We start from the raw sequence: 27,205 nt of genomic DNA on the forward strand, positions 1-27,205 counted from the left end.
GGTGGAGATTCTGGAATAAGGTTAGCTTTCTGTGTTGCTCTGCCTTTCTGTATTATCACTGACCTTCAATTTGACACCGTTTTATTGTAACGCTGTGTGAATTGATTGATTATATCGTTTATTGTTGATTTGGGTGTGAAGTGTTCACTTCACTTACTACTAAATGTGTTCCTTATTTTATATTGTATGAGAACAAATTTTTATGCTATATTCCATGCCTGAAATTGCTATAAAGTTAATGACAACTTAATCTATAATGAGAAGAAGCAATTTGGGACTTGCATTCACTTATCTGTCAAATGCAAGTTCGTCAAAGGTACCGGTTAAACATGGGACCACATCAAAATGGATTAGCAGTGCTACAAGCGTACACAATAATGGAGCACTTGAGAGATCTCCAGGAACTCAACTCCCGAAGAGCTCGCTGTCATATCAAAGTACACAACTAACTATGCAACCACATCAACATCCTGGAATTCTGGCAGTGCAATAAGCGTAGCTGAAGTAGCAGAAAAACCAGACTTTATCTCTCAAGGAACGGCAATAGATGTCGCAATGATAGAAATGGAGACAAGGAAAAGAGTCGGCCCAACCAATTTGGACACCTCATCTTCTACAAAGTCCAGTGAAGGAACCAGTGGTGCAACACCTGCACAACAAAATGACGAAACCACCAAGAAGCAACACAACTGAGTACTTAAGGCTGCCTATTAAAGTATCTAAATTAGTTTACTACTATTACTATCACTAAATAAGGGACTGCATGGTGCCAGGATTATAGCTATTACTATCTTTGTTTTCAACAATCTTTGCTTTATGGACTATTACTACTGTTCTCGTTCGACTACTTTATGGGCTATTTTTTTTTTTTTTTGCAATAGTAACTGCTTCTCATTATTTGATGGCTATTTCTTCTCACAATGTACTATTGCTTGTTCAACCAAAAAACCTCCTTCCCCACAAGCACCAAACACCTGCGCGATGTGCGGGCACTCCCCCATAGTATATATATATAAAATTGAGTTGTTGTATGACTCTTGGGTGATTTTCATCTAACATTTGTAGGGGCGTTTTGGTAATGGTAAAAATATAACAGTATTGATTAAGCAAAATGCACAAGTTTCTGTTGCCTAATTTCGCATGGTTTACCTACTGTACCCTTTAGTGGCTAATGGCTTGGCTACTTTGCCATTGATTTAGCAAAGTGGGTAGAAAAGAGAAATTAATTCCCCTCAAGTATGTTTAGCTGAATTGATTATGCAAATTAAATGCATTTAAGATAATATTGGTGCATAAGGCTAAAAATGAATGCTTGAATTGTAACGGTAGAAAGTTTCGTCTTCTTCATCATTAAAACTCAAGAACCATTAATTCAACTCTTGCAACAAATGACACTTATTTGAATTAGTAACTGTAGCACATTGATGAGGCCATTAAAGTGTGAGAGGTAAAGAATCATTTGGAATAAATGTTACAAGAGTAACGCAGGACCTCCCATTTTCTTCAACATTTGCTCATCAATTTGTAACGTAGGTTACAATAATGGCTATTGTTAAGGTACAAAATTGTGGATTAAGAAGGTTTGCACAATACCAAAGTTGGGTTTGTAGAGGTATGCTCAATTTTGCTCTTGCTTTCTGGTCTATGAGTTGCATAGCTTCCATTCTACAAAATCCTGAATAAGCCTTTGTGCTTTCTATTGCAAGCGGGCGAAGTGTGGAGAGATTTTGCTCTTAGATTGCACTTTACTACCGAAGGTACAAGGTAACTCTATATTCCCACTTGATGCATGTCAATAACAAAGTGAATGATTGTTCCACTTTGAAAATTATCTTGTAGTTGATGCAATTTATTGGTTCAATAATTAAGTGACTGAGTTGTTGTGTGTGGATAGAAATTGCCATTTGAATAGATAAATGGCAATATTTATATGCTTTGTTATTTTGTATTGAATTTCGTAGACCTGATAATTGTTTGATACAAATTAGTGTTTGTAATGAGGAAAATTAATTTCCTCTCTAATTATTTGTAGATGCATGTATTGATCGAAATAATGGTTCTTAGTTGTAGTAGTCAAGCAAACAAATGCTATATATAAATTTTCTATGTTTGAGTTTAGGGTTTGTGGGTTGAAATTTAGGATGGATCAAACAAACAATATTGAAAAACTTAATGCTAAAAAGTAATTTGGGAATCAAAAGGCAAGAAAAAGATATGTATTGTTATCAGTAGAAGAAAAAGATAAAGTACGATTGGAACAACAGAAAATAAGCGTAAAGCACTAAAAATTCATGTTCATTTTGTTAAAACTACTAAATAGAACAATGGTGAGTGTTCCTGATTGAACAAACTAATTTTGTTTGAAAGATTAAACTTAGGGGAAAATGATATATATGATAACACCATGAGTTTCCATTTGTATTAGACATTGAAAAGGAAAGTAGGGAACCGTGCTGTTATTGCTCAAGAAAAGAATCTAGCCAAGCACCAGAAAAATGTAATGCTAATTATGACAATAGAAAGCTTAAGGAACATATGAGTGTGTTCCACTTGATATCAAGTTATCAAACACTGTTAAGTTATTTGACCACACCACAGGTATCAATCCCCACGCTTCGCGTGGGACTTCCCTCTAGTGTTTAGAATAAATAGATCATTTTAATCTTGACTTAAATAGTTTTATTCAATGAAGTAAACAAACATATGAAAATCTTTGTTGAGTACTTTTCATGCATTAATGCATGAGTAAAATCTAGTTTCTTAATGTGCAATTTAATACCCATCGATCATTGATTAGAGAATATATTGCTTGGTCTTTTAATTGTCACTACTGGTTCTAGTTAGTAAAATTCATCTTTGTACTGAACTTAGTACTAATTTTTATTTATTTACTTATTATTTTTGACAAAAAAGATTTTATACGCTTTGATGACTTGAAAGTTTTTTATTATAGGAGGAACGCCTTACCTTCCAACTAAGTTGTATTTTAATATCTTGGTCAATGTAGATAGAATTTAGTATTGAAAATTTGATGTTTTCGAGGGATAATTAAAGTTTAGGTGTCTTTTAATTGTTAATTAATTCAATTCTTAACTGTAGCTCTTGGATACATACCTACTTAATATTATCATGTTTGGAGGTTTATACTCACATGATAACTTTTGAAGAAAGAAATGCAATTTGTATTCCCCACTGTTTGTTTTATCGACCGTTGCTCCCTAAACAGATCAAGTACCTCATAAAAATCGAATACCCATCGATCATTGATTAGAGAATATATTGCTTGGTCTTTTAATTGTCACTACTAGTTCTAGTTAGTAAAATTTAAAATCGAATATTTTTGGTGTGTGTAGTTTTCCTTACTCTTAAAAAAAAACAAGAATTATTATCACTTTATCCCCTTAAACTATATCACTACTATTAGTTTACCCCATAACGTTATCTTTTAGTCACTTTACCTCCATAAGTAATTCAACTCATCATGTTAAGCAATTTTGGACAAAAATACCCTTTTATTTTATAGCATTACTACATTGTTATTATCACTTTATTCGTTTAGGTTATAATGATACAATCACTTTAGCTCCTAACATTATTTTATAGGCATTTTACCTCATCGTTAATCTAACTAGTATGGTCAAAAAATTTTAAATATATTTACCCTTTTTTATATATAATTTAAAATAAAAAAGTTGGAATAGTTATTCTTCCTTTTTTCACTTTAAGAGATCGAAAAATATAAAAATAAAAAGGGTTTTCTCAAATTTCTTTTTTTCACATTTATTAATACTAAGAAAAGAAAAGGAGATAGGAAAGAATGAGACAAAAAATTAGATTTTGCAAAAAAAAAAAAATTAAAATAAAGAAAAGTCTAACATTATCTTATTACTTTAAGGTTATCGAGATTAGGATTGGAATTTGGTGGTAAACAAAAAAAGTGAAATAATTTTAAAATAATAAAAGTATTTAATTCTTTCTTATTTGTAACTTTTAAGAAAAGAATTGAGCTCTCTCTCTCTCTCTCTCTCCCTCTCCCCCTCTCCTTCCTCCTCTCCCTCTCCATCTTTCTATTTTTTTTCAATATTATAAGATTGCCAAGAAGAAAAAAAATTAATACTTTAACTTTTTTCCTTAATACTAAAAAGGAGAAGAGTTACTCTAAATTTTTTATTATTTTTATTATGCAAAGAGGAGGGTATTTTCTTCTAAAATTTTTTAACTTGCTAAGTTGGTTTAATGGTAGTATAAATTGCCTAAAAAATAACTCTAAGGGGTAAATTGATAATGAGACTATATTTTATGAGGAAAAAGTGATAATAATTTTAAGGGTTAAACATGTCTTTTCACTTTAATTAACAAACTCTGTTAAGTTTGATCGTTAGTCTTAGGGGTAAAGTGACTAAAAGATAACGAAGGGGGAAAGTGATTGTAGCACCAAACGTTAAGGGGGTAAAATGATAATAATCCAAAAAATAATAATTGTACTTATTGACTAAATATATAACGCACTTGTAATTTTTCATGATTAATACTTCTATATTGTCAAAATTTAAAGTAAACAGACCAGTGCGCCTACCCTATTTCTCAAATAAACAAACTATTAAGACCCCTGCACCATTGTGTTTACTATGAATTTATTCTCAATTTGCTAATTCTTATACTTTTTTTTAATTTACCAAGTCGTTGCTAGCTGTCGAAAAGCATAGCGTGATTGACATTAATATTCCTCATGTTTTTCAGGGACATCAATCTCTGAATGACATATCTGGTTGAAATACAACAATATTGCAGGTGGAAGAAGAAGCTGAACCATTAATGACGTTATTGGAGTCTCTTTTAGTTTTAGCTTAATAATGTTGGAGAAAAGTTCCCTTTACCATTGAATAACATTATAGATTAATTTGGTCTTTAAAAGTCATAGTTAAATTAAAATTTTCAAGTTTAGTCCTTTAAAGTTGTGGATAAGTGAACAGCTTCATCTTGGTTTCTCCAAGTAAAAAAAATATTTCATTGAATAATACACCTTGGTTAAAAAAAAAATGGAGTGTTTTTATTCACACAGTTTGTTAATAACTTTGATAGACATGATCAGCGGGTATTTTTTAGTCATGCAAAGTGGTTGTTTCTGAGGGCAATGTTGTTTAAAGTTATAATATTTATGAAATGTTTTCTAATTGCTAGTTAATTTGGTTCTTAATTAACTGGAGCTTAATAGAAAATTCTGTAGCACTAGTACGGCTTTGAATCTTCTGTCCCCAAATTAGTTTTTATCCCGTCTATCCCTTCTTTGTACAGCTGCCACGTGTCTCTAGCTTTTTGATAATTCAAACTCAAACAAATCGATAATAATTGATTGACAAGTTTACTCAAAACTAATTAAAACAGATAACTCAAATTAAAGTACTTGTTATGGTTTAAGGAAAAAATGATTTGAGATAAAAAAATAAAAAAAATTTTAGTTGATTTCTACGTTTATGACCAACAAGACTTTTTTTGTTAAAATAAAAATAAAAAAATGTTTTGAATTATCTGTTTTAATTGGTTTGAATAAACTTGTCAATCAATTATTATCGATTTGTTTGAGTTTGGGTTATCAAAAATTTAGAGATACGTGGCAACTGTATAAAGAAGGGACAGAGGGGATAAAGACTAATTTGGGAACAGAAGATTCGAAACCCACTAGTACATACAAGTTGTTGTATGCCCCCCGCACAAAGCGCACGGGGAATACTCTGAAAGTTGGTAGATTCAGGGCCATGTTTTTGGGCCTGGGAATGAAATCTAATCATCAATTTGCATCATGGAAAGCTACAAAGTCAAAGAGCTCCCATAAGCCAGAACGGAAAACGTACAGAGAGGGTAAGGCCCATTCCAAAATAAAGGGATAATTTCACAAACCTCCCCTGAGGTTTCTGACACTTGCACTGAGACCCCTCCAAGTTTTAAAAATTTCACCTAGCTCCCCTGGCAGAGTATTGGGGTCCATTGCTGACATGCAGAGCATTGAAATGACCAATTTTTCCTTAGAGTTTGGTTTAGAGTTTGGCAGAAATATTGATTAAGAGAAGCATGCTTTGGGACTGCACATGCTTTCTGTGTTTCCATCTTCTGTTCCCCTTAAAGTCCGCCGGCAGTTTAGTGAGCTTTTCAATACCATGGAGGAAAATTTTAGTGAGCCTCTCCATCCTGAGCCCTTGGCATGAAGGCTGGCAATACATGTCTGCACTTTCAATTATGATAGAATACTTAATGTCGCTGAGAAACTGAGGCTCTCATTTAGTGCTTACGAAAAAATGGGAGAGAATTTTTTTTTTCTAAAAAATATAAGAACTAAAAACCTGATTTATAGCAGCCAAGAAACTCGATTTCAATATCATGAGTATGATGATACTTATATTCTCACAAGGGACTATATTCTGGACAAGTCTCTTTGAAAAGATGAACCACAGTGGATTCTAAATGTGGTGTATATATCGGTGATGTGGGAGTGATGGAGTTTTACAAAATATAAATTTCTGGTTTCATGAATATGGAGAAAAATGGGTGCCAGAATGTATGATGTTATGAGCACCACAATGGCCACTAAAAGGCAAACATCCAGGTTGAAACAATTTTGACAAATGATGCTATAATTATATGGCAAAGTGGATCAGCTTATGGAGCTTCTAGCATCTCATTAAAATAGGCAAGATTACTTTATGCTGTAACAGTGAAATGTTGCCACGCCTCATTGATCTTCTTGTGGATATCTCATGAAAGTTTTATCAATTCTCAACTATCCAAAAAATTTTGTGTACTAGAATTGGAGTTAAAAATTGGATCAGGAAAATTTAAACAAAACTTTAACAGCCAATGCCCATGATTGATATTTGACAAGAAAAGAATTAATTCTTGCAATTTAGAACCAACCATCCAAAAAAAAAAAAAAATTCCCATTGCAGAGAGCAGGCTCTGAGATTTGTACCTGTGGTTTAGCAAACCAAGTCATGGACTTGAAAGTAGACAACCTCCTAAATAGATCATCACGGTCCCATGGTCTGCAAGATGGAGCTTGTACTGAACCACTTGAACCTGATGACACCTGCATTTCCTCAGTTGGATTTAACCTTGATTTTGGACCAAGTATGCCCAATGCAGAGAATACATTCGGCCGTTTCTTGCCTTTCAACCACCGAACTCCATCAGCACTACTGTTTTAACCAATATTGTAAAAAAAAAAAAAAATCATTGGCAACAAGTTTCACTCTCTCTGGTTGTAGCATTCCAATTCTTATTGACAAACACAAGCACACAAAAGAAATGCAAGATCAATTTCCTTGCTCGGAGCTATCTGTTGAATCAAAGCCACAATTGTGGACTTTGACAATTTTTCCACAGCTCACAATTGTGGATTTTGGTGGCAGAAATATTCATCCCACATCGGTAGTTTTAGGAATTGTAGGATTTTGAGAGCTATAAATAGCTCTCAAGCTCTTCAAATTGAATTGTACCAAGAACAACAAAGAATTACCATAAGGATTTTGTAATTCTTTGTATTCTTTCTTCTCTCCTAAATTATAAAAGCAGGTCGCTTGAGTGGTGCTCGGAGATTAGGCAAAATTGGCCGAACTCCGTTATCAATTTTCGGGTGCGTTCTTTCCTTATCTCTTTTATTTATTCCGCATTTATTTATTAGTTTCTTTTCTATTGTAGTATAGTATTCAATATATTTGTCTATATTTGGGTATATTTGTAGTGTTTTATACGGTTCATTTGGGTGTATTTTTCTTATTCGTGTGTACGTATTATTTATGTATACACGGGTATAGTTGTGATAATACACCGTGCACGTAAGTTCTGTCTAGGAGACTGGGTTTTAAGTGGGACCGCTTGTGACCCCTCCAGCCTTTCCTGGGAATTTACTTGGAATGGTAATTCTGTCTAAGGAGATTGTTTCGACGATCTTTCTTGGGAATTACTGAATCGGTTTAATCACTAGTTGTATTTTTGAGTGGGAAATTACCCGATTTCCCCAACAAGTGGTATCAGAGCCGAAGGTTCGTCCTTTGGCTTGTTTGTAATTTGTTATATTGAATACTATCATTTGAGTCTGTAATGGCATCTGACAATTTCCACGTCAAGAATTATATCTGGGGCATCGGCTTCCTCGTCCACATGGTCGAGAATTCCAATGTCAAGTTTGAAGGTGGCGGTGGAGACATTTGACGGTACTGGCCATTTCGGCATGTGGCAAGGCGAAGTCATGGACTCCCTTTTCCAACAGGGTCTTGACATTGCCATTGAAGAAAAGAAACCAGATGACATAGAAGAGAAGGAGTGGAGTACCATAAATCGGTTGGCATGCGGAACTATTCGATCGTGTTTGTCCAAAGAGCAAAAATATACTTTCAAGAACGAGACTTCTGCATGGAAATTGTGGAGGGCATTGGAGGAGAAATTTCTGAAGAAGAGTGGTCAGAATAAACTCCTAATGAAGAAAAGATTGTTCCGATTCGATTACCAACCAGGTACTACTATGAATGAACACATCACTATGTTTAATCAATTAGTAGCAGACCTGTTAAATTTAGATGTAAATTTTGAAGATGAAGATTTGGCTTTGATGTTGTTGTCATCCCTTCCTGATGAATTTGAACATTTGGAAACTACGTTACTTCATGGGAAGGAAAATGTGTCTTTAGATGCTGTATGTTCTGCTTTGTATAGTCGTGAATTGAGAAAGCAGGATAAAATGAAAAAGAAAGTAGCTGCAGCAGATGAAGCGTTAGTGGCAAGAGGTCGTCAACAAAGCCAATCAAAGGGGAGAAGAGGAAGGTCCAAATCGAAAAGCAGAGTTGCCAAAGATGAGTGTGCTTTCTGTCGTGAGAAAGGGCACTGGAAGAAAGACTGTCCAAAGTTTAAAAAAAAGGGAAAGCTCCGCAAGACGTAAATATTGCAGAATGCAAAAGTGATGCGGAATCAGATTTCTCTTTGGCTGTATCACCTTTAACATCCCATCCAGATGAGTGGATTTTGGATTCAGCTTGTACCTACCATATGACTCCCATGCGGGAGTGGTTCTTTGAATTTGAAGAACTTGATGGTGGAGTTGTGTACATGGGAAATGACAATCCATGTAAAACAGTTGGGATAGGTTCAATCAAGCTGCGTAATCATGATGGATCCACCAGAATCCTGAAAGATGTTCGGTACGTGCCGAATTTGAAGAGGAATCTCATCTCCTTGGGACTCTTGGAGTCAAAAGGCTTGGAAGTGAAGATGCGAGATGGAATTCTTAAAGTAACTTCGGGAGCACTTGTGATGTTGAAAGGTGTGAGGAAGAATAATCTGTATTACTACCAAGGTAGTACAGTTGTTGGGACAGCAGCAGCAGCAACATCTTCCAGTAGCAAGAAGGATGCGGAAGCAACAAAGTTGTGGCACATGCGATTGGGACATGCTGGTGAAAAATCCTTGCAAAATCTTGCCAAACAAGGATTATTGAAAGGTACGAAAGTTTGCAAATTAGAATTTTGTGAGCATTGTGTTCTGGGAAAACAAAGAAAAGTGAAATTTGGCACTGGTATCCATAATACCAAGGGTATTTTGGATTATGTGCACTCAGATGTGTGGGGACCTGCCAAGACTCCATCCTTGGTGGCAGGTATTATTTTGTCACTTTTATTGATGATTTTTCCAGAAGAGTTTGGGTGTTTACTATGAAGAGCAAGGATGAGGTGCTAGGGATTTTCCTTAAATGGAAAGCTCAGGTTGAAAACCAGACGGGAAGAAAGATCAAGATCCTCCGAACAGACAACGGTGAAGAATACAAGAGTGATCCCTTCCAGAAGATGTGCCAAGAATGTGGCATAGTTCGGCACTTCACAGTTAGAAAAATACCGCAGCAGAATGGGGTGTCAGAGCGTATGAACAAAACACTAGTGGAGAAAGTATGTTGCATGCTGTCTAATGCTGAGTTAGACAGAAAGTTTTGGGCTGAGGCTGTGACATACGCTCAACATCTCGTTAATTGCTTTCCATCATCTGCAATCGGTGACAAGACTCCATTAGAGGTATGGTCTGGAAAACCTGCAACAGATTATGATTCTTTGCGTATTTTTGATTCTACTGCATATTATCATGTAAATGAATCAAAATTGGATCCACGTGCAAAGATGGCTCTCTTTATGGGCCTTAGTGCTGGAGTTAAGGGATACCGTTTGTGGTGTCTAGAAGCAAAGAAGACCATTATCAGCAGGGATGTTACCTTTGACGAATCTGTCATGTTGAATAAGGTAACACAAGATGGGACCAGTGGTACTCCGCAGCAGGTGGAGTGTACGCCGAAACAGGTGGAGTTTGAGCAGATAATGGTGAATCCAACAAACAGCACCTTCAGTGACTCTCCCATGACAGAAGAAGAGTCAGATGAGGAAGAGGTTTCAACCCAAGAACCTCAACAGCAGCAAGAGTCAATTGCCGTCAATAGGGCAAGACGAGAAATTCATAAACCTGCTCGTTTTGTTGACATGGTGGCTTATGCACTTCCAGTTGTTGATGATGTTCCATCCACATTTTCTGAAGCAGTTCGAAGTACAGAAAATGATAGATGGAAAGATGCTATGGAAGAAGAGATGCAATCTCTTCAGAAGAACAATACGTGGAAGTTGACACAACTACCGAAGGGCAAGAAGGTAATTGGATGCAAATGGATATTTGCAAAGAAAGAAGGATTTCCTGACAAGATTGATGTTCGCTACAAGGCAAGATTGGTGGCTAAAGGCTACGCTCAGAAGGAGGGAGTTGATTATAATGAGGTATTTTCTCCAGTTGTTAAACATTCCTCTATTAGAATTTTGTTGGCCTTGGTAGCACAGTTGAATTTGGAGCTAGCTCAACTTGATGTGAAGACCGCGTTCCTTCACGGTGACTTGAAGGAGGAAATCTATATGGCTCAGCCAGATGGATTCAAAGTTGCTGGTAAAGAAAATTGGGTTTGTAAGCTGAGCAAATCGTTGTACGGATTGAAACAATCACCGAGACAATGGTACAAACGATTTGACCAGTTCATGATGGGCCAGAAGTACACAAGAAGCAAATACGATCACTGTGTGTATTTGCGCAAGTTACGAGATGAGTCCTACATCTACTTACTCTTGTACGTTGATGATATGCTGATAGCATCAAAGAGCCAAGTTGAAATTGATAAATTGAAGGCTCAGTTGAGTAAAGAGTTCGAGATGAAGGATTTGGGAGAAGCCAAGAAGATTCTCGGCATGGAGATAAGCAGGGATAGAACGAGAGGCAAGCTTTGTCTGACACAGAAGCAGTATTTGAAGAAAGTACTACAACGTTTTGGCATGAATGAAAATTCAAAACCTGTAAGTACTCCGCTTGCTCCTCATTTGAAACTTAGTAGCCTATTATCTCCAAAGACGGATGAAGAGCGAGCATACATGGCGAAAGTCCCGTATGCTAATGCAGTTGGTAGCTTGATGTATGCAATGGTATGTACGAGACCCGACATTTCACAGGCAGTTAGTGTGGTAAGCAGGTTTATGCATGATCCAGGCAAGGGTCATTGGCAAGCTGTGAAATGGATTCTACGGTATATCCAAAATACCGTAGATGTTGGATTAGTATTTGAGCAGGATAAATCACTTGGTCAATGTGTAGTTGGATATTGTGATTCTGACTATGCAGGTGATTTGGATAAGCGACGTTCTACGACTGGCTACTTGTTCACATTTGCTAAGGCGCCAGTTAGTTGGAAGTCTACTTTGCAGTCAACGGTGGCTTTGTCTACAACGGAGGCAGAGTATATGGCGATTACAGAAGCTGTGAAGGAGGCAATTTGGCTTCAAGGATTGCTTGAAGACTTGGGAGTTAGTCAAAAACACATTGACGTGTTTTGTGACAGTCAGAGTGCTATTCACTTAGCAAAGAACCAGGTCTTTCATGCAAGAACGAAGCACATTGATGTTCGCTATCACTTTGTGCGGGAAATTCTCGAAGAAGAGGAGATTTTTCTCCAGAAGATTCGGACTACGGAGAATCCTGCAGATATGCTGACCAAGGTGGTTACAAGGTCCAAGTTTGAACATTGTTTAAACTTGGTCAACATCCTGCACATTTGAGTTGGCGCCTGAGGGCGCAAATTTGGAAGCACCACAAGGACCGTTTGTTTTTTTTGAGGGAGAAGATTTGTATTTTTGGGTGGGATTAGATTTATGCCAAGGTGGAGATTTGTTGAATCAAAACCACAATTGTGGACTTTGACAATTTTTCCACAGCTCACAATTGTGGATTTTGGTGGCAGAAATATTCATCCCACATCGATAGATTCATGAATTGGTGAAGGATTTGAGAGCTATAAATAAGCTCTCAATCCTTCCAATTGAATTGTACCAAGAACAACAAAGAATTACCCATAAGGATTTTGTAATTCTTTGTATTCTTTCTTCTCTCCTAAATTATAAAAACAGGTCGCTTGAGTGGTGCTCGGAGAGTAGGCAAAATTGGCCGAACTCCGTTATCAATTTTTCGGGTGCGTTCTTTCCTTATCTCTTGTATTTGTTCCGCATTTATTTATTAGTTTCTTTTCTATTGTAGTATAGTATTCAATATATTTGTATATATTTGTCGGGTATATTTGTAGTGTTTTATACGGTTCATTTGGGTGTATTTTTCTTATTCGTGTGTACGTATTATTTATGTATACACGGGTATAGTTGTGATAATACACCGTGCACGTAAGTTCTGTCTAGGAGACTGGGTTTTAAGTGGGACCGCTTGTGACCCCTCCAGCCTTTCCTAGGAATTTATTTGGAATGGTAATTCTGGAAAAGGAGATTGTTTCGACGATCTTTCCTGGGAATTACGGAATCGGTTTAATCACTAGTTGTATTTTTGAGTGGAAAATTATCCGATTTCCCCAACACTATCCAATTCTTGTAGATATAGGCAGATACACACCAAGGGTGAAGCAAAAAAAAATTTTTTTTGAAATACATGCACGCACACAACAAACACACACAAAACACTCCCTTTAAAGGTACATTTTGGTATTTCAGGTAGAAACTTCTATTTTAACCACTCAAACACAGTATCATACTCTACAAACAAGAAAAAATCAACCAAAGATATACAATATTAATAATTAATATTTCGGCTTTATAGCTTATGCATCAACATTTCAGTTATCAGCCAAAATCATACAATATTAGTAACTAGTATTTCAGCCTTATAGCTTATGCATCAACATTTCAGTTCACAATAACTTCGAAATCCAAACAAGAAAAATTAAAATACAGAGAAAACAACGAAGTGACAACTTCAGCAGCTAAAGTTCACTTTCAACCAAAAGAAAAAAAGAAGAGTACATAAAAGAGCAATGAGAAGCCGTTGATAAAAAATTGTGAAAGAGTTATATAAAGAGAATTAACGAGGAAAGCTGAAGAAGAAGACCTGGTGGTGGTGGAAGCAGAGGAGCCGTTATTATATAGATGATTATTATCGCTATTATTAGGCTTGGATTTGGTGGTGGCGGTGGTCGGAGATTCCGGAAACAGCCTCTCTAATATTGCTTCGATTCTCTTTTGTGCCGCCATCTCTCCTTATTGCTAAATTTTTTGGCCTAAAAAAAAAATGCTCAAAAGAATCTGGACATAATAGAATTTACTTGGATTTTGAAGAGCTAAAAATGGTAGTAAATTGCTCCGGCAGCAGGCGCCCCCAATGTGCTGAGGCCACATCTGACTGGATGGCCAAGAAGTTGGTTTCTGTCATGACTGGATGGCCAATGTGCTGAGAGCTCTAATTGCAGCACAGCAAATTCACTTTGTTATCAGTCCAAATCAGCAGCAAAGAATGATAATAGCTTGAATCAGAGGTAGTTAAGTTGCTTTGCTTTATATGCTATTGCTACTGAATGTGCAAAAATCTGGCCGTTGCAATTTGCAGCTAGCCGTTGCAAAATCTGCCAAATAACTGTTGCATGGCACATCTGGTGCTTACAAATTTTTTATTGCACTTACACCCCCTCAACTTTAGTAATCAGTCCAAATCATTTATTCTTCTTTCAATCTTCTACTAATACAAGGAGCAAAAGGGCAGCCATGGAATAAAAATACCTTCTCACACATGAAAATAATATTGTAATATGATTTGGACTGCTTTGTTACCAAAAACTCAAAAGCAAGGAAGGTCAGTGAAATTTTGAGAACTTTAGGGGGTCTCAGTGCAAGTGTCAGAAACCTCAGGGGAGGTTTTCGAAATTATCCCCAAAATAAATGCAGAGATTGCTCAAATGGTGTTCTAATAGTAGTTTTAGCCTGTTCCCAACAGCCAACACCCAATTTAGCTATTAAAGATAGGGATGGTAACGGGTCGAATGCTCATGGGAGAGTCATGGGGCCGGGGGTGGGGTCGGGTGGGTGTAAGAGCAGGGAGAATTTTTCTCCACCCATTTTAAACGGGGCAGGGGACGGAGGAGGGTAACCCTGTCCCATATCCCTCCATCTCTTGTACTAATATAAAGTTAAAAAAATAAATACTTAAATATAGTTTTCTATATATATATACATATACACATTATAACTACATATCAACAATGTATGCATACATCATAATTTGTATGATAAAATAATTATTTGATTATATTTTTAGTTTACTTGAATTTTTTACATATTGTAAGTTATTTACCAAAAATAAAAATAAATACGATAGTTGTGAGTTTAAATTTGATATACACATTATAGCTACACGTCAATAATATATGTATATCTATTATAATTTGAGAACTAAAAAAATCATAATTTTTTGATAAAATGGTGATTTAGTTTTTTTTAGTTGACTTCAATTTTTTACATATTGTAAATAGTTTAAATAAATATGATGATTATAAGTTTAGATTTTCTATTAAACATAGAGAAATGAATTAGAAAAGATCAAAATGAATTTTAACCTTGATTTCACATTGATTATTTAGCTAAGAATCTAAAAAAGTGATTTACATTGTTGTTATTATATATATATATATATATTGTTAAAATAAAAAATAAAAAATATAATTAAACAACTGCATGGGCACCCATGACGGGTATTTTACATACGTGCAAGCTAAAAAATACCGAATTACACCCGTTCACTGCAAGTATACAGATCAACTAGTAGTTTAGGGTATATATCGGGTCGATCCCACAAGGAAGAGTGAACAATTACCGGTATTACTAAAGCTTCTCTATTATTTAGACTATCAATGAATTATAACAAATTTAACCTACTGAAATTATACAAAATAACAAATGAAAGCTCCTTAGGTTGTGGTATCCCTAACTACTCATGCAAGTGCTATATTTGGATCATTAATTACTACATCTAGGCTAATTATGGTGTAATTTCCTTATGCATTTGAATCCTACTTTCGTAGTGAATCAATTATACTCATAACTAATCCATACCTATTTTCATGGTTATGAAATTAGCTACAAGTTCATTTCTTCAATGAAATTACATGAAATGAATCACTAAAAACCACATAAGTGCACCTCTACTTTCGTGAGTGTACTCCCTATGTTTAGCACTTCTTGAACTAGTGTTAAATCTCAATTTTCATTGCAGAAACAACACCTTAAATAATCACAATCAATGGTACCAGATTAATCATGATTTAAAGAGCCAAAGTGCTAAATAACTTGCTCAAATCATAGCAGTCAAATAACCAAATAATAAACACTAACAATTATAGAAAGTTCAACCAAACCCAAGGCTTAAACTTTAGAAACACATAATGAACACAAAATCCAGAACTTGTATATTAACTAAACTTGGAATCAAATACAAAAGATAAAGAGTTTGGAAGGAATGTAACCCTTGTCACATGAGTTCATCTCCTTGCCTTCTTCATCCTCCATCTTCTTCTTCATCTAGCTAATAAACAACAATGGATAACACTCTACTCTATACTAACCTACTGCTACTACTCAGAAAATGCAAGAGCTACATCTCTGCACTCCAAGCTTCTCCCGTATGTCTCTCCATTTTTCTTACAATGAATTTGGCTATTTTATGATGAAAATGGTCAAGGAATGAAGCTTTACACTTTCTCCTTACAGCTGGTAATGTCTCTCACATGTCTAGCATCCAATGTGAGTTGGTGGGGGTGAAATTGAGTTTTACGCGTACAGAGCAGCCTTTTCTGACCACAATCCGGCCAGGAATCCGGCCACAAATCCGGCCAAATTCCGGCCGGATTGCTACAGTGACCATTTGGTCACTTCTGGTTCAATTTCCAGCTCTGCTCCGATTTTGCATCAACTTCCACTGAACTTTTCTTGATGATAAAAGCTGATTTAGCTCTTTACCAAAACATGAAACTTGTAGCCCTTTTAGTTAGCTTTCCAATGCATCAAGAATCACCTCATTTGGATCTGTGTAGGCTGAGAAATGACCAAAATACCCTTACCTGCTCATTGCCCTATTCCAGTTTCGACCAGTAGAAATTTGCTATTGTAATTCGGCATTTTGACCTGGAAAACCTTCAAACTGGATTTAGATGTCTTCACCAAAGTTGTAGATATATCTCTTATCTTCAAATTGGTTCAAGAATCATCTTAATCCGATCATTGTAGCTCAAGTTATAGCCGAAATACGAAAATGTGTCAAAACTGTCAAAATACACAAAATCCAAGTAAAAAATGATAAAAACCTCATTTAATCACTTAAAAGCATTTTTCACCAATTATAGCCAAAATGATTCATATTCTACCAATAATATAACTAAAGTGACTAAAAATAATATAAAATATCATACAATTATTACGTAAATTAGTCACTTATCAAACTCCCCCACACTTAAACCATTGCTTGTCCTCAAGCAATAAAAATACAAACCAACAATGATCCAAAATTTGAAAATAAACATATGTAGCATTTCAACTTCATTTCCTCAAAACAAAGTAAATAACCATTATGCAATTATTCAATTAAGTTCAAGTACTCATAATATCGAGTAAAGGAGAGCCAATTATACCACCATTATAACAAATTCAAGTCAATTTCTCATCCTTAACCAATTTCATACTCAAGTAACTCATATGGCCAATAATATGCTTTCTAAACCCATGATCATCTTCTTATTTAACTTTAAAGAGGGATTTATTTATATAATATCGCTAAATATTACTTAAGTTGTGAAGGTATCTTTTTACGCGAGGATCGACATTTTTAGATGAAGATCACCGGTTACTCAACACTTCACATACTCAAGTTGCTTTGCATACTCTTAATTCAAGTACCGTTTTACGCGAAAGTCGACATTTTTAGATGAAGACACCCGGTTACTAAGTACAAGAATCATTGGAGTAGAACAAATCTTATTCTATTTTTGTCTTTTTCTTTTGTTTCTTCATTTTTTTTTTCATTCATTTTTTTTTTAAAGTAAAGATAATAACATTCCCTCGAAAGCATAATCATGAGAAGAGTATTGCAATTATTGACCATATTTATCACTTAACTTATAAAATCCAATAAAGAGAAGAAATTTCATCAAATATGCAAAAAAAAATATATAGGCATAATTTTCTCCACTTTAAAAGATATACTTTCCTACAAATGCAAAAATTATAATCACATAATAGTCATTTCCAAGTTAAATGAGAAAAGAAGTGCTTAAACCACATATATTTATCTCAAATGTAGAAGGACTTTGAACTACTAATGGTATGGAACTTGTTACCCCTTGGATAAAATCGAAAAAAATTTAAAAATTGTTGAGGCAAGTTTGCAATTTTGGACAAGATTTTGGAAAAATTTTGAATTTTAACACAAGTCCAATATTTGCAACTAATACGTCAATCACATACAATATATATAATCTCAATTCTCCCCCCACACTTAACATACACATTGTCCTCAATGTGTAAAAAAGAAAATCAAGATAAAGAAAGTAATCCTCCCCTATGATGTGATTGAATATGAAGCTTCAAGGTACGTTGTTCGCTTGTCTCCATTGCTTCATGAGTTCCATTTGGTAACCATTAGTGATATAAACCTAAAAATGGAAAATGAGAAACAAAAGTGATAACAAAGGCTTAAGAAAACAAAATGGGGATCCGTAACTTCAAGCCCTTGTTTTGGTGATGTACCTATAAAAAATACACAATAAGAAACTGAAGGTACAAGAAAATATATAAGGAAAAGAAGAAAAAAGAGAATCAAGGAATGTGCATTTTTTTTTTTTTGCTCCGAAAACGCGACTCATCAAAACGCGCCATCAAGCCGCGTTTTGTGAAGTCGCGTTTCTTCACATATCTTGCAGGATCTAAAACGCGACTGTGTTATAAAACGCGACTTGGAGTCGCGTATTTAAAGTCGCGTTTTCAATTTTTGATCAGGCTGTAAAACGCGACTTGGTAGAAAACGCGACTTCCTGTCGCGTTTTGAAGGCGCGTTTTCTTCAGTATAGGCGCAGAATTGAAAACGCGATTATGGAAAACGCGATTCTAAGGCGCGTTTTCAGCCCAAATGCGTTTTCTTCTGCGAAATTTTTGCAGAAAGCCAACTTTGAAAAATTACCATTGATACCCCAATTTTCCAAAATGCATCATAGATCATTTGTTTGCTAATATACTCAATGCATGCACATGTAAAATGATCAAAACATGCATTTTAACCCCTTGTAACGAATCAAAAACAACAATTACTCAAATCGAGGGGTTGAGTTCCTTGATCAAATTTCGCCTTTTTCACCTCATTTGGTCACTTTTGCTTTCATTTCCAATACCTATAAATGAAAAATCACAAAATAAATCAAACACATACTTTAAACATAAAATCACCCCAAAATAACATAAATAGCCAAAACATTGGGTTGCCTCCCAATAAGCGCTTTTGTTTATAGTCGTTGGCTCGACTATTGAACCTCATTTTTCAAGGAGGCTTGGTTAAAGAATAATCCACCATTTTTGGTCGTGGTGGATCATTAAATGGTGACTTTATAGCCAAAGCCACGTGATCTAATGATGTGAGAAATGAAAGTGACTTACCTATCCCAAGTGTTTCATAGATATTACCTTGAATATGCACCACTTGAGAACTTACCAAAGGACATGTCATAAGAGTATCTTGGGCAGGAATACCTTTAGAACCTATACTTTCGCTGCACTCCTCAAGAGGGGTGAAAAATGAGTCATTAAAACTCAGCTCTTGAGGCTCAAAGTTAGTTCCAAAGATATTATCATGTGAAATGGACATTTGCTCATTGAAACACAATTGAGATTCATCATTTTCATCCAAATGCAATCCATTTTCACATACAACATTTCCACGATTCATGCTAGAATCATTTTGCAAATTATTAGAAGAAATAACTTCACACAATGCACTCAATTGCTCATGTATTCGACCAAAGTGAGAAGCTAATTCATCTATTCTTTCTTCAATCCTATCAAAACGATCGGAAGTTGCATTTGCTAGCTTTTCTAAAGCTAACTCCCAAGATGGCTTAGAATCATTAGCTACTCTTTCTATTGCCAACTCCCAAGATGATTTTGATTCATATTGGACACTTTCAGGTTGGTGATCATAAAAATATGAATTATCACTATAAGTACATTGATTATTCCAACCATAAGCAGGAGAATTGCTCCAATTAGCACTATATTGATCAAAACAAGGATTGTAATGCTCTAATTTATCATAATAATCCACATTTTGTGCTTGCATACATGTATTAGTAGCATGACAACCTCCACACAAGTCACAAATCACATGATAAGAATTAAAAACATTAACATTCCTCCTCTGCTCAATTTCATGCATCATGGTGTCCATTTGAACTTGTAACTTAATTACATCAAATTTTGCCTTTAAGCACCTTAAACCATCTTCAAAAGACATACATTCAGTAAATTCTTGGTTACCTCTGTTGAAGGAGCTTTGCACTTCATAACCATCCATTGCCAATCTTGCACTTCTCAAGCATTGTCCTCCAAATTGACCTACCCTCCTCATTACCTAAAATTGCTTTTAAACAACTTAAGAGCAAAATTAGTAAGAAGACTAGGTGATAAAACACATACACATATAAAATACTAAAATAACAGAAAATAACATTCACAATATAACTAATATTATGTCTAAACTAATAAAGTTGCTCTTCACACCGATATTGCCAAATCTTCCCCGGCAACGGCGCCAAAAACTTGACGGGTATTTTACATACGTGCAAGCTAAAAAATACCGAATTACACCCGTTCACTGCAAGTATACAGATCAACTAGTAGTTTAGGGTATATATCGGGTCGATCCCACAAGGAAGAGTGAACAATTACCGGTATTACTAAAGCTTCTCTATTATTTAGACTATCAATGAATTATAACAAATTTAACCTACTGAAATTATACAAAATAACAAATGAAAGCTCCTTAGGTTGTGGTATCCCTAACTACTCATGCAAGTACTATATTTGGATCATTAATTACTACATCTAGGCTAGTTATGGTGTAATTTCCTTATGCATTTGAATCCTACTTTCGTAGTGAATCAATTATACTTATAACTAATCCATACCTATTCTCATGGTTATGAAATTAGCTACAAGTTCATTTCTTCAGTGAAATTACATGAAATGAATCACTAAAAACCACATAAGTGCACCTCTACTTTCGTGAGTGTACTCCCTATGTTTAGCACTTCTTGAACTAGTGTTAAATCTCAATTTTCATTGCAGAAACAACACCTTAAATAATCACAATCAATGGTACCAGATTAATCATGATTTAAAGAGCCAAAGTGCTAAATAACTTGCTCAAATCATAGCAGTCAAATAACCAAATAATAAACACTAACAATTATAGAAAGTTCAACCAAACCCAAGGCTTAAACTTTAGAAACACATAATGAACACAAAATCCAGAACTTGTATATTAACTAAACTTGGAATCAAATACAAAAGATAAAGAGTTTGGAAGGAATGTAACCCTTGTCACATGAGTTCATCTCCTTGCCTTCTTCATCCTCCATCTTCTTCTTCATCTAGCTAATAAACAACAATGGATAACACTCTACTCTATACTAACCTACTGCTACTACTCAGAAAATGCAAGAGCTACATCTCTGCACTCCAAGCTTCTCCCGTATGTCTCTCCATTTTTCTTACAATGAATTTGGCTATTTTATGATGAAAATGGTCAAGGAATGAAGCTTTACACTTTCTCCTTACAGCTGGTAATGTCTCTCACATGTCTAGCATCCAATGTGAGTTGGTGGGGGTGAAATTGAGTTTTACGCGTACAGAGCAGCCTTTTCTGACCACAATCCGGCCAGGAATCCGGCCACAAATCCGGCCAAATTCCGGCCGGATTGCTACAGTGACCATTTGGTCACTTCTGGTTCAATTTCCAGCTCTGCTCCGATTTTGCATCAACTTCCACTGAACTTTTCTTGATGATAAAAGCTGATTTAGCTCTTTACCAAAACATGAAACTTGTAGCCCTTTTAGTTAGCTTTCCAATGCATCAAGAATCACCTCATTTGGATCTGTGTAGGCTGAGAAATGACCAAAATACCCTTACCTGCTCATTGCCCTATTCCAGTTTCGACCAGTAGAAATTTGCTATTGTAATTCGGCATTTTGACCTGGAAAACCTTCAAACTGGATTTAGATGTCTTCACCAAAGTTGTAGATATATCTCTTATCTTCAAATTGGTTCAAGAATCATCTTAATCCGATCATTGTAGCTCAAGTTATAGCCGAAATACGAAAATGTGTCAAAACTGTCAAAATACACAAAATCCAAGTAAAAAATGATAAAAACCTCATTTAATCACTTAAAAGCATTTTTCACCAATTATAGCCAAAATGATTCATATTCTACCAATAATATAACTAAAGTGACTAAAAATAATATAAAATATCATACAATTATTACGTAAATTAGTCACTTATCAACCCACAGAAGTATAGAGTGGGGTAAGGGTGGAAGTAGAAAAATTGGGGACGGGGGAGATTTTAGAGCACGCAAGAGGATGAGGGAGGGATCCTTGCCTTGTTGTCATACCTAGATAAAGACATTGGACAAGTGATCATGAGATGTGAACTACCTAATTCTAGGATGACAGTAAGTAGGGTACCCTCTAAAATCCCTCTTACCAAACGCTTACCTGCTTAGATTAGTGTCTTATCATACCCTATGGGGTAACACTATATGTTTAATTTCGATTACCATACCCGCTTGCTCACAAGTTCAGATGAACCATTGAATATCCTTTGCCCACTATTTAAACTTATCAACTTATTCATGAAACTACTATACAAGTATCTAAATTGTTTAAAAAACTCTAAAAATTAACTTTTGTTAAACTAAAATTTTAGTGCATCAAGATTAAAACATTCCGTTAGGATAAAACATAAGTTAAAACCATGTTTAAGAATCCTATCTCATACAGTTTAGAAAAGAACATCAGTTCAGAGATTGATAGATTGTGTCAGAATGGTCAAAATACAATAAGAACAAAATGATACAAGAATGTCATGGAAAATAAAGTTGTATATTATTTTTCTTTATTTTCCTAACTCCCCATCATGAAATTTTATATACAAACTATATATATGTATACATAGATACAGACACACACACACATATACACATATATATATATATATATTTTTTTATTTATATTTTTAGTAATATGTCAGGTATCAGATATTGGGATTTTTTGGGATCTCTTACCAAACCCTATTGCACTACCTATTGATAATCTTTGCTCCATAGCAAAATCTTATGATAATCCATTGAATCAAATTATGCATTGAGTCAAGTATAGGTGGGTATCCGTGTTACCTTATCTATTGTTATCCCTACGTGATTCGACTCTCAAGTCCTCCTTTTCTTTCTATATCACTCATCAATTTTTTGTTGGGAAAATGTATACTTTAAATACATGTGTTTAGTAATACCCTGAAAACATTCCAAAAGCACCCTAAAACAAGAAAAAAGATACCAAAAGCAACTTAAAACACATATACAACATTATGCTTCCTTTCTCTACCACCATTCCTCTTTCCCCACCAACAACCCCCTTTCTTGAATTCTGGTATCCCCTTCCTCTTTCCCCACCAATACCCACTCCTCCTCCTTTCTCTCCTTCACCCAACCAACTTGCCACTTAACCAGTTCACCCATCACCCTTTTCTCCCTTACTATCACCACTCCACGACCCTCTTTTTCTCCCCTTCTTTCCTTCCTTCCTACCATCAATCCATCACTCTCTTCTCCTCTTTACCACCATTCCGCAACCCCTCTCTCATCGTTCTATCCTTCCCTACCAACTCGCCCACTCCCTCTTTCTTGCTCACCTGAAACCCCCTTAATGAGAAAAAGGGTCTCAATATAAGAAGCAGGAAGTTTGGTGGCAATGTTGTTAGATTCAGACCGGATTGACCGGTCTGACTGTGAACCAGCATTCTTTCCAAGTTGGTTTGTAATACAAAATCGTTTTAGTAAAAAATCAATCAAAACTATCAAAATCGACTAAACCAGTGACTTGATTTGACTGGTTGACTTGGTTCTCAAACTTTTCTTTCTTGTTTTCTTCAAACATAATTTGAATCACTTAAATTGTAAAACTTTCATTCATTAATAGGAATAAAAAATGCCACCTACTTAGTGTAAACACCGAAATCACTTGCAATCCTAAATAATCTCTAAATCAAGAAGTTTTCATCCCTATCACCTTATCAATTTAGTATGAGTGATTCCAACTTGCGTTAATTTGTTTTAATTTAGTTTTTAAAGTAGTTTTGGAGAATGGATATATTTTAGCCATAAATTTACATTTTTATATATAATTTCTAGGTATATATTTGATTGCAAGTCTAATACTTTTAGAATATTTTGTATGGTTGGCCGATATAACCAAGAACTTAATTTTAATATTTCTAAAACTAATATAAATATAAAACAATTATGACATCATGCTATTGTTAGTGGATTTTTTAGAACGGTTCAACTGATCTGACTAGTTGACCTCTGACCCAGTAACTTAATCGAGTTGCTATCCGATCAGAATTTAACAAATTCGGTTGGTGGAAGCAAGGGAAAGAAGAAAGAGAGATTGAGGAGGCAAGGTTTTAGGGTTGGGGTAGGTTGGTCGAGGAAAGGGGCAAAAAGAGTGGAGAGGCAAAAGGGAATAGGATTATAGGTGGTGGTGGGAAAAAGAGAAAGATAGGTGTGACACAAAGAAAGAGGTGGTTTGCCACTCTCCGATAATTTTTTTAGGCAAATTGAAGATTGTTTTTAAATCACCTCAAAAAAACACATTCCAAAATATCACATCCAACAAGTTATAAGTGTTGTTCTATTCTATGCCATTAGGACACATGATAATAGGTAGGGTTAGGTGTTATAAAAAGGGTTCTTCTATTATGTACTCTTAGGGCACATGATAAGAAATGGATCCGGGTGTTGGTTGTTCGAAAAAGTTTTAAAGAGGTGTATTCGGATGTTAGTTGTCCGGAAAAGTAGTACTCTTAGGGCACATGACAAGAGGTGGATCTGAGCGTTAGTTATCCAGAAAAGTTTAAAAGAGGTGGATCTGAGTGTTAATTGTCCAGAAAAGTTTGAAAGAGGTGGATCCAAGTGTCAGTTGTTAGGAAAAGTTTAAAATTTCTTCACTAAAGCTTCCTAAATTTAGGGAGAGATGATAATATTTAAAATTTAAAGTGGATCCACTTCTTATACTTAGTGTGCTTATCCTGTGCTCTTAGAGCACAATATAGGAAAAATCTTACAAAAATATGGCTACAGTAAAATTTTCTAAATACACCCTCAATATCACATGATTCATATGGACCGAATATTTTAGTCCTCAATGTTTGAGGCATGGAACAAATTAGTTCACGATATTTTTCTTGGAACAAATTTGCCAAAACAAAATCAATTTCGGTCAAATTGCCCCTAATGTTTCAGTTTAAACATGCAACTCATAAGTGTTCAAGTTTTGGGCGAATAATACGTAACCTCAAATAAAAATTTAAGAAAACTTATAAAAAAATATATAAAGTTGACTAAAAATCATAGAATGTATTAAAACTACAAAAAAATACAAAATTTAAACAGTCATAAAAATATAAAACAAGTGTATGGCATTTTTTTTTCCAAATGGAGACAACTAATTTTTTTTCAATCTACCTACATAACAATTATATGCTAAATATATACACGTGTTGCATTGATTCTATTTTTACCCTTTTGATTATAATTGTACAAGTATGGTTTTTCTTTTTTCTTTTTTTTTTTTAACTTTGTCTTCCAACAGCCAACGATATTCTTTTTTGATACTTCTTTTTCCAACGGTTAGTAACATCCCAATCTTGGCATAGACATTGGAAAAGTTCCAACACTGTTTGAACCTAAACGACAATATAATATATGTGCTTAGAATCAATATCTTGTTCAATTAATACAGTTTGCGAGGTTTTCTTAGCAAGCAGGTAACGAATACAGAAACAAAAAAACAGGTTCCAATTGCCACTACACCAGACAAGAGATTAGATAACTCAATTCCAGGACCTTCAGACTCAGAATCTAGCAATACAAAAAATTTTGACCATTTCTCCATTTGTGCGTGTCATCCTTGCGCCGGGGCCACGCTAAATGCTAATCTTCTTTGTATCGTTCCAATTTTATCGGATGTCCCCGAAAGGACGAATCTAGCACAGGGGCGGATTTAAGGTGGGGGCACGGGCCTCCACTGTCCTCTTAAATTCCTATAATACTTATATAATTTTGATATAATTTTAAGTGTGCCCCCAAAGTTTTTTTAAAAGTGTGAAAGAATGGGTCACAAAATTTAGTTTAGTTACTTATATTGAGAAAAATATACTTTGTGAAGTTCAAAATGAGAAAGTTATAAATCGTTATCAAAATATGAAAACTCGTTATAAGCAATTATAAATAGTTTAGTTTGTTTTGGAAATAAAATTATTATTACATTAATAATTTTGAATTTGTCTTTTATGTTTTTCATGGAATATACGTATCATTTGTACTTGTTGGTGAATTTATATATTTTTGTTGATTAAAAAACCAAAAAAAGAGTAGATAAAAAATTTTAGTGTTATTTTTGCCCCCACTAAGATTTTTTTCTGGCTCCGCCACTGATCTAGCAATGCAAATTACCGTAATTATCACCAATTTGATGAAATTCCAATAGCAACTAAAATGGCCAAGATAATGATTTTATTGAATTTATATCATGTATGTAATACACTACTGCTTGTGCCAGATCGAGTTAATTGTCAACACTCAAAAAATTTCCAATTAACTGACGTTGGAAAGCAGCTTCAACTCGAGCAAATACTAAGTGAGACATCACCATTTTGGCACCCATAGATACGAACCCCAGAATATTTTCCTTCTTAACGATGTACACTGGCTCATCTAATTGAGCCCAGGTGAGTGGTAATGACTTTGTATTTAGTCAAATATAATATAATACAAAAAGCTAGAAGAAGTCGAGACATCCTGCAAATATTCAAAAATTAGCTGTGACAAATTTTCAATTTTTTTTTAAAAATAACTCAGAATCTCTTCCCCTTAGACTAAAAATAATAATTTTAGCCCCATTATCTCATTTGCTAAGCCTAATAAGAATACCATAAGGCAGAAAATTAACAAAAATTCAGTAGAGGAGAAAATTAGGTAGGTTTAAGTCATTGTTATTGGTCTAAAAAAGATTAAAATACTCGACTCCCACATACTGCATATTTATTAAATTATCTAAAATATTGGCTAATGCTTATTCATTAAATTCATTTGTTCACCTTTTATTAAAAAATACTATCCATTTTTGACATAACGTTACTTCACAATGAATATATACAAATCTGACAACATAATTACAATTTTAAGTTGAATAATTTTCAAGGATAATGTCAAAAAAACCATTGGAAATATTTATTGAAGTGCACCAAAAACTATTCGTGCATTAATGCACAGGCTAAAATCTGCTTTAGTGATTAGGGCAATTGTTATTGGTTTTAACAAAATTAAAGCTCACCATCTCATGTACCCCTGCCCCCCGCCCTAGATCCATCCTTGAATGCAAAAGATGAAATATCATTAACAACGTTAAAGCATAGCCTAATCCTTTGTGTGAGGGAAAAAAATCTATTTGGTATAGGCTGGTTGAGGAAAATCATATATAAAACCCTAACACTAA

General features: G+C 34.8%; 1 protein-coding gene and 1 pseudogene across 1 annotated transcript; both read right to left on the bottom strand.

Moving 5' to 3' along the window:
- Positions 1–6,964: 6,964 nt before the first annotated feature.
- Positions 6,965–13,601, bottom strand: LOC113758277 (the record flags this gene model as incomplete). The annotated part of the gene is made up of 2 exons (XM_027301203.1): positions 13,447–13,601; positions 6,965–7,190 (listed from the first exon to the last, which is right to left on the bottom strand). Coding segments are annotated over exons 1-2 (369 nt in total), but the record flags the coding sequence as incomplete, so codon positions are not given.
- Positions 13,602–25,580: 11,979 nt separating this feature from the next.
- On the bottom strand, positions 25,581–25,690 carry LOC113758278 (annotated as a pseudogene).
- Between the last annotated feature and the right edge of the window lie 1,515 nt (positions 25,691–27,205).

Source organism: Coffea eugenioides, unplaced genomic scaffold (genome assembly GCF_003713205.1).
Source record: "Coffea eugenioides isolate CCC68of unplaced genomic scaffold, Ceug_1.0 ScVebR1_447;HRSCAF=1126, whole genome shotgun sequence".
Classification (NCBI taxonomy): domain Eukaryota; kingdom Viridiplantae; phylum Streptophyta; class Magnoliopsida; order Gentianales; family Rubiaceae; genus Coffea; species Coffea eugenioides.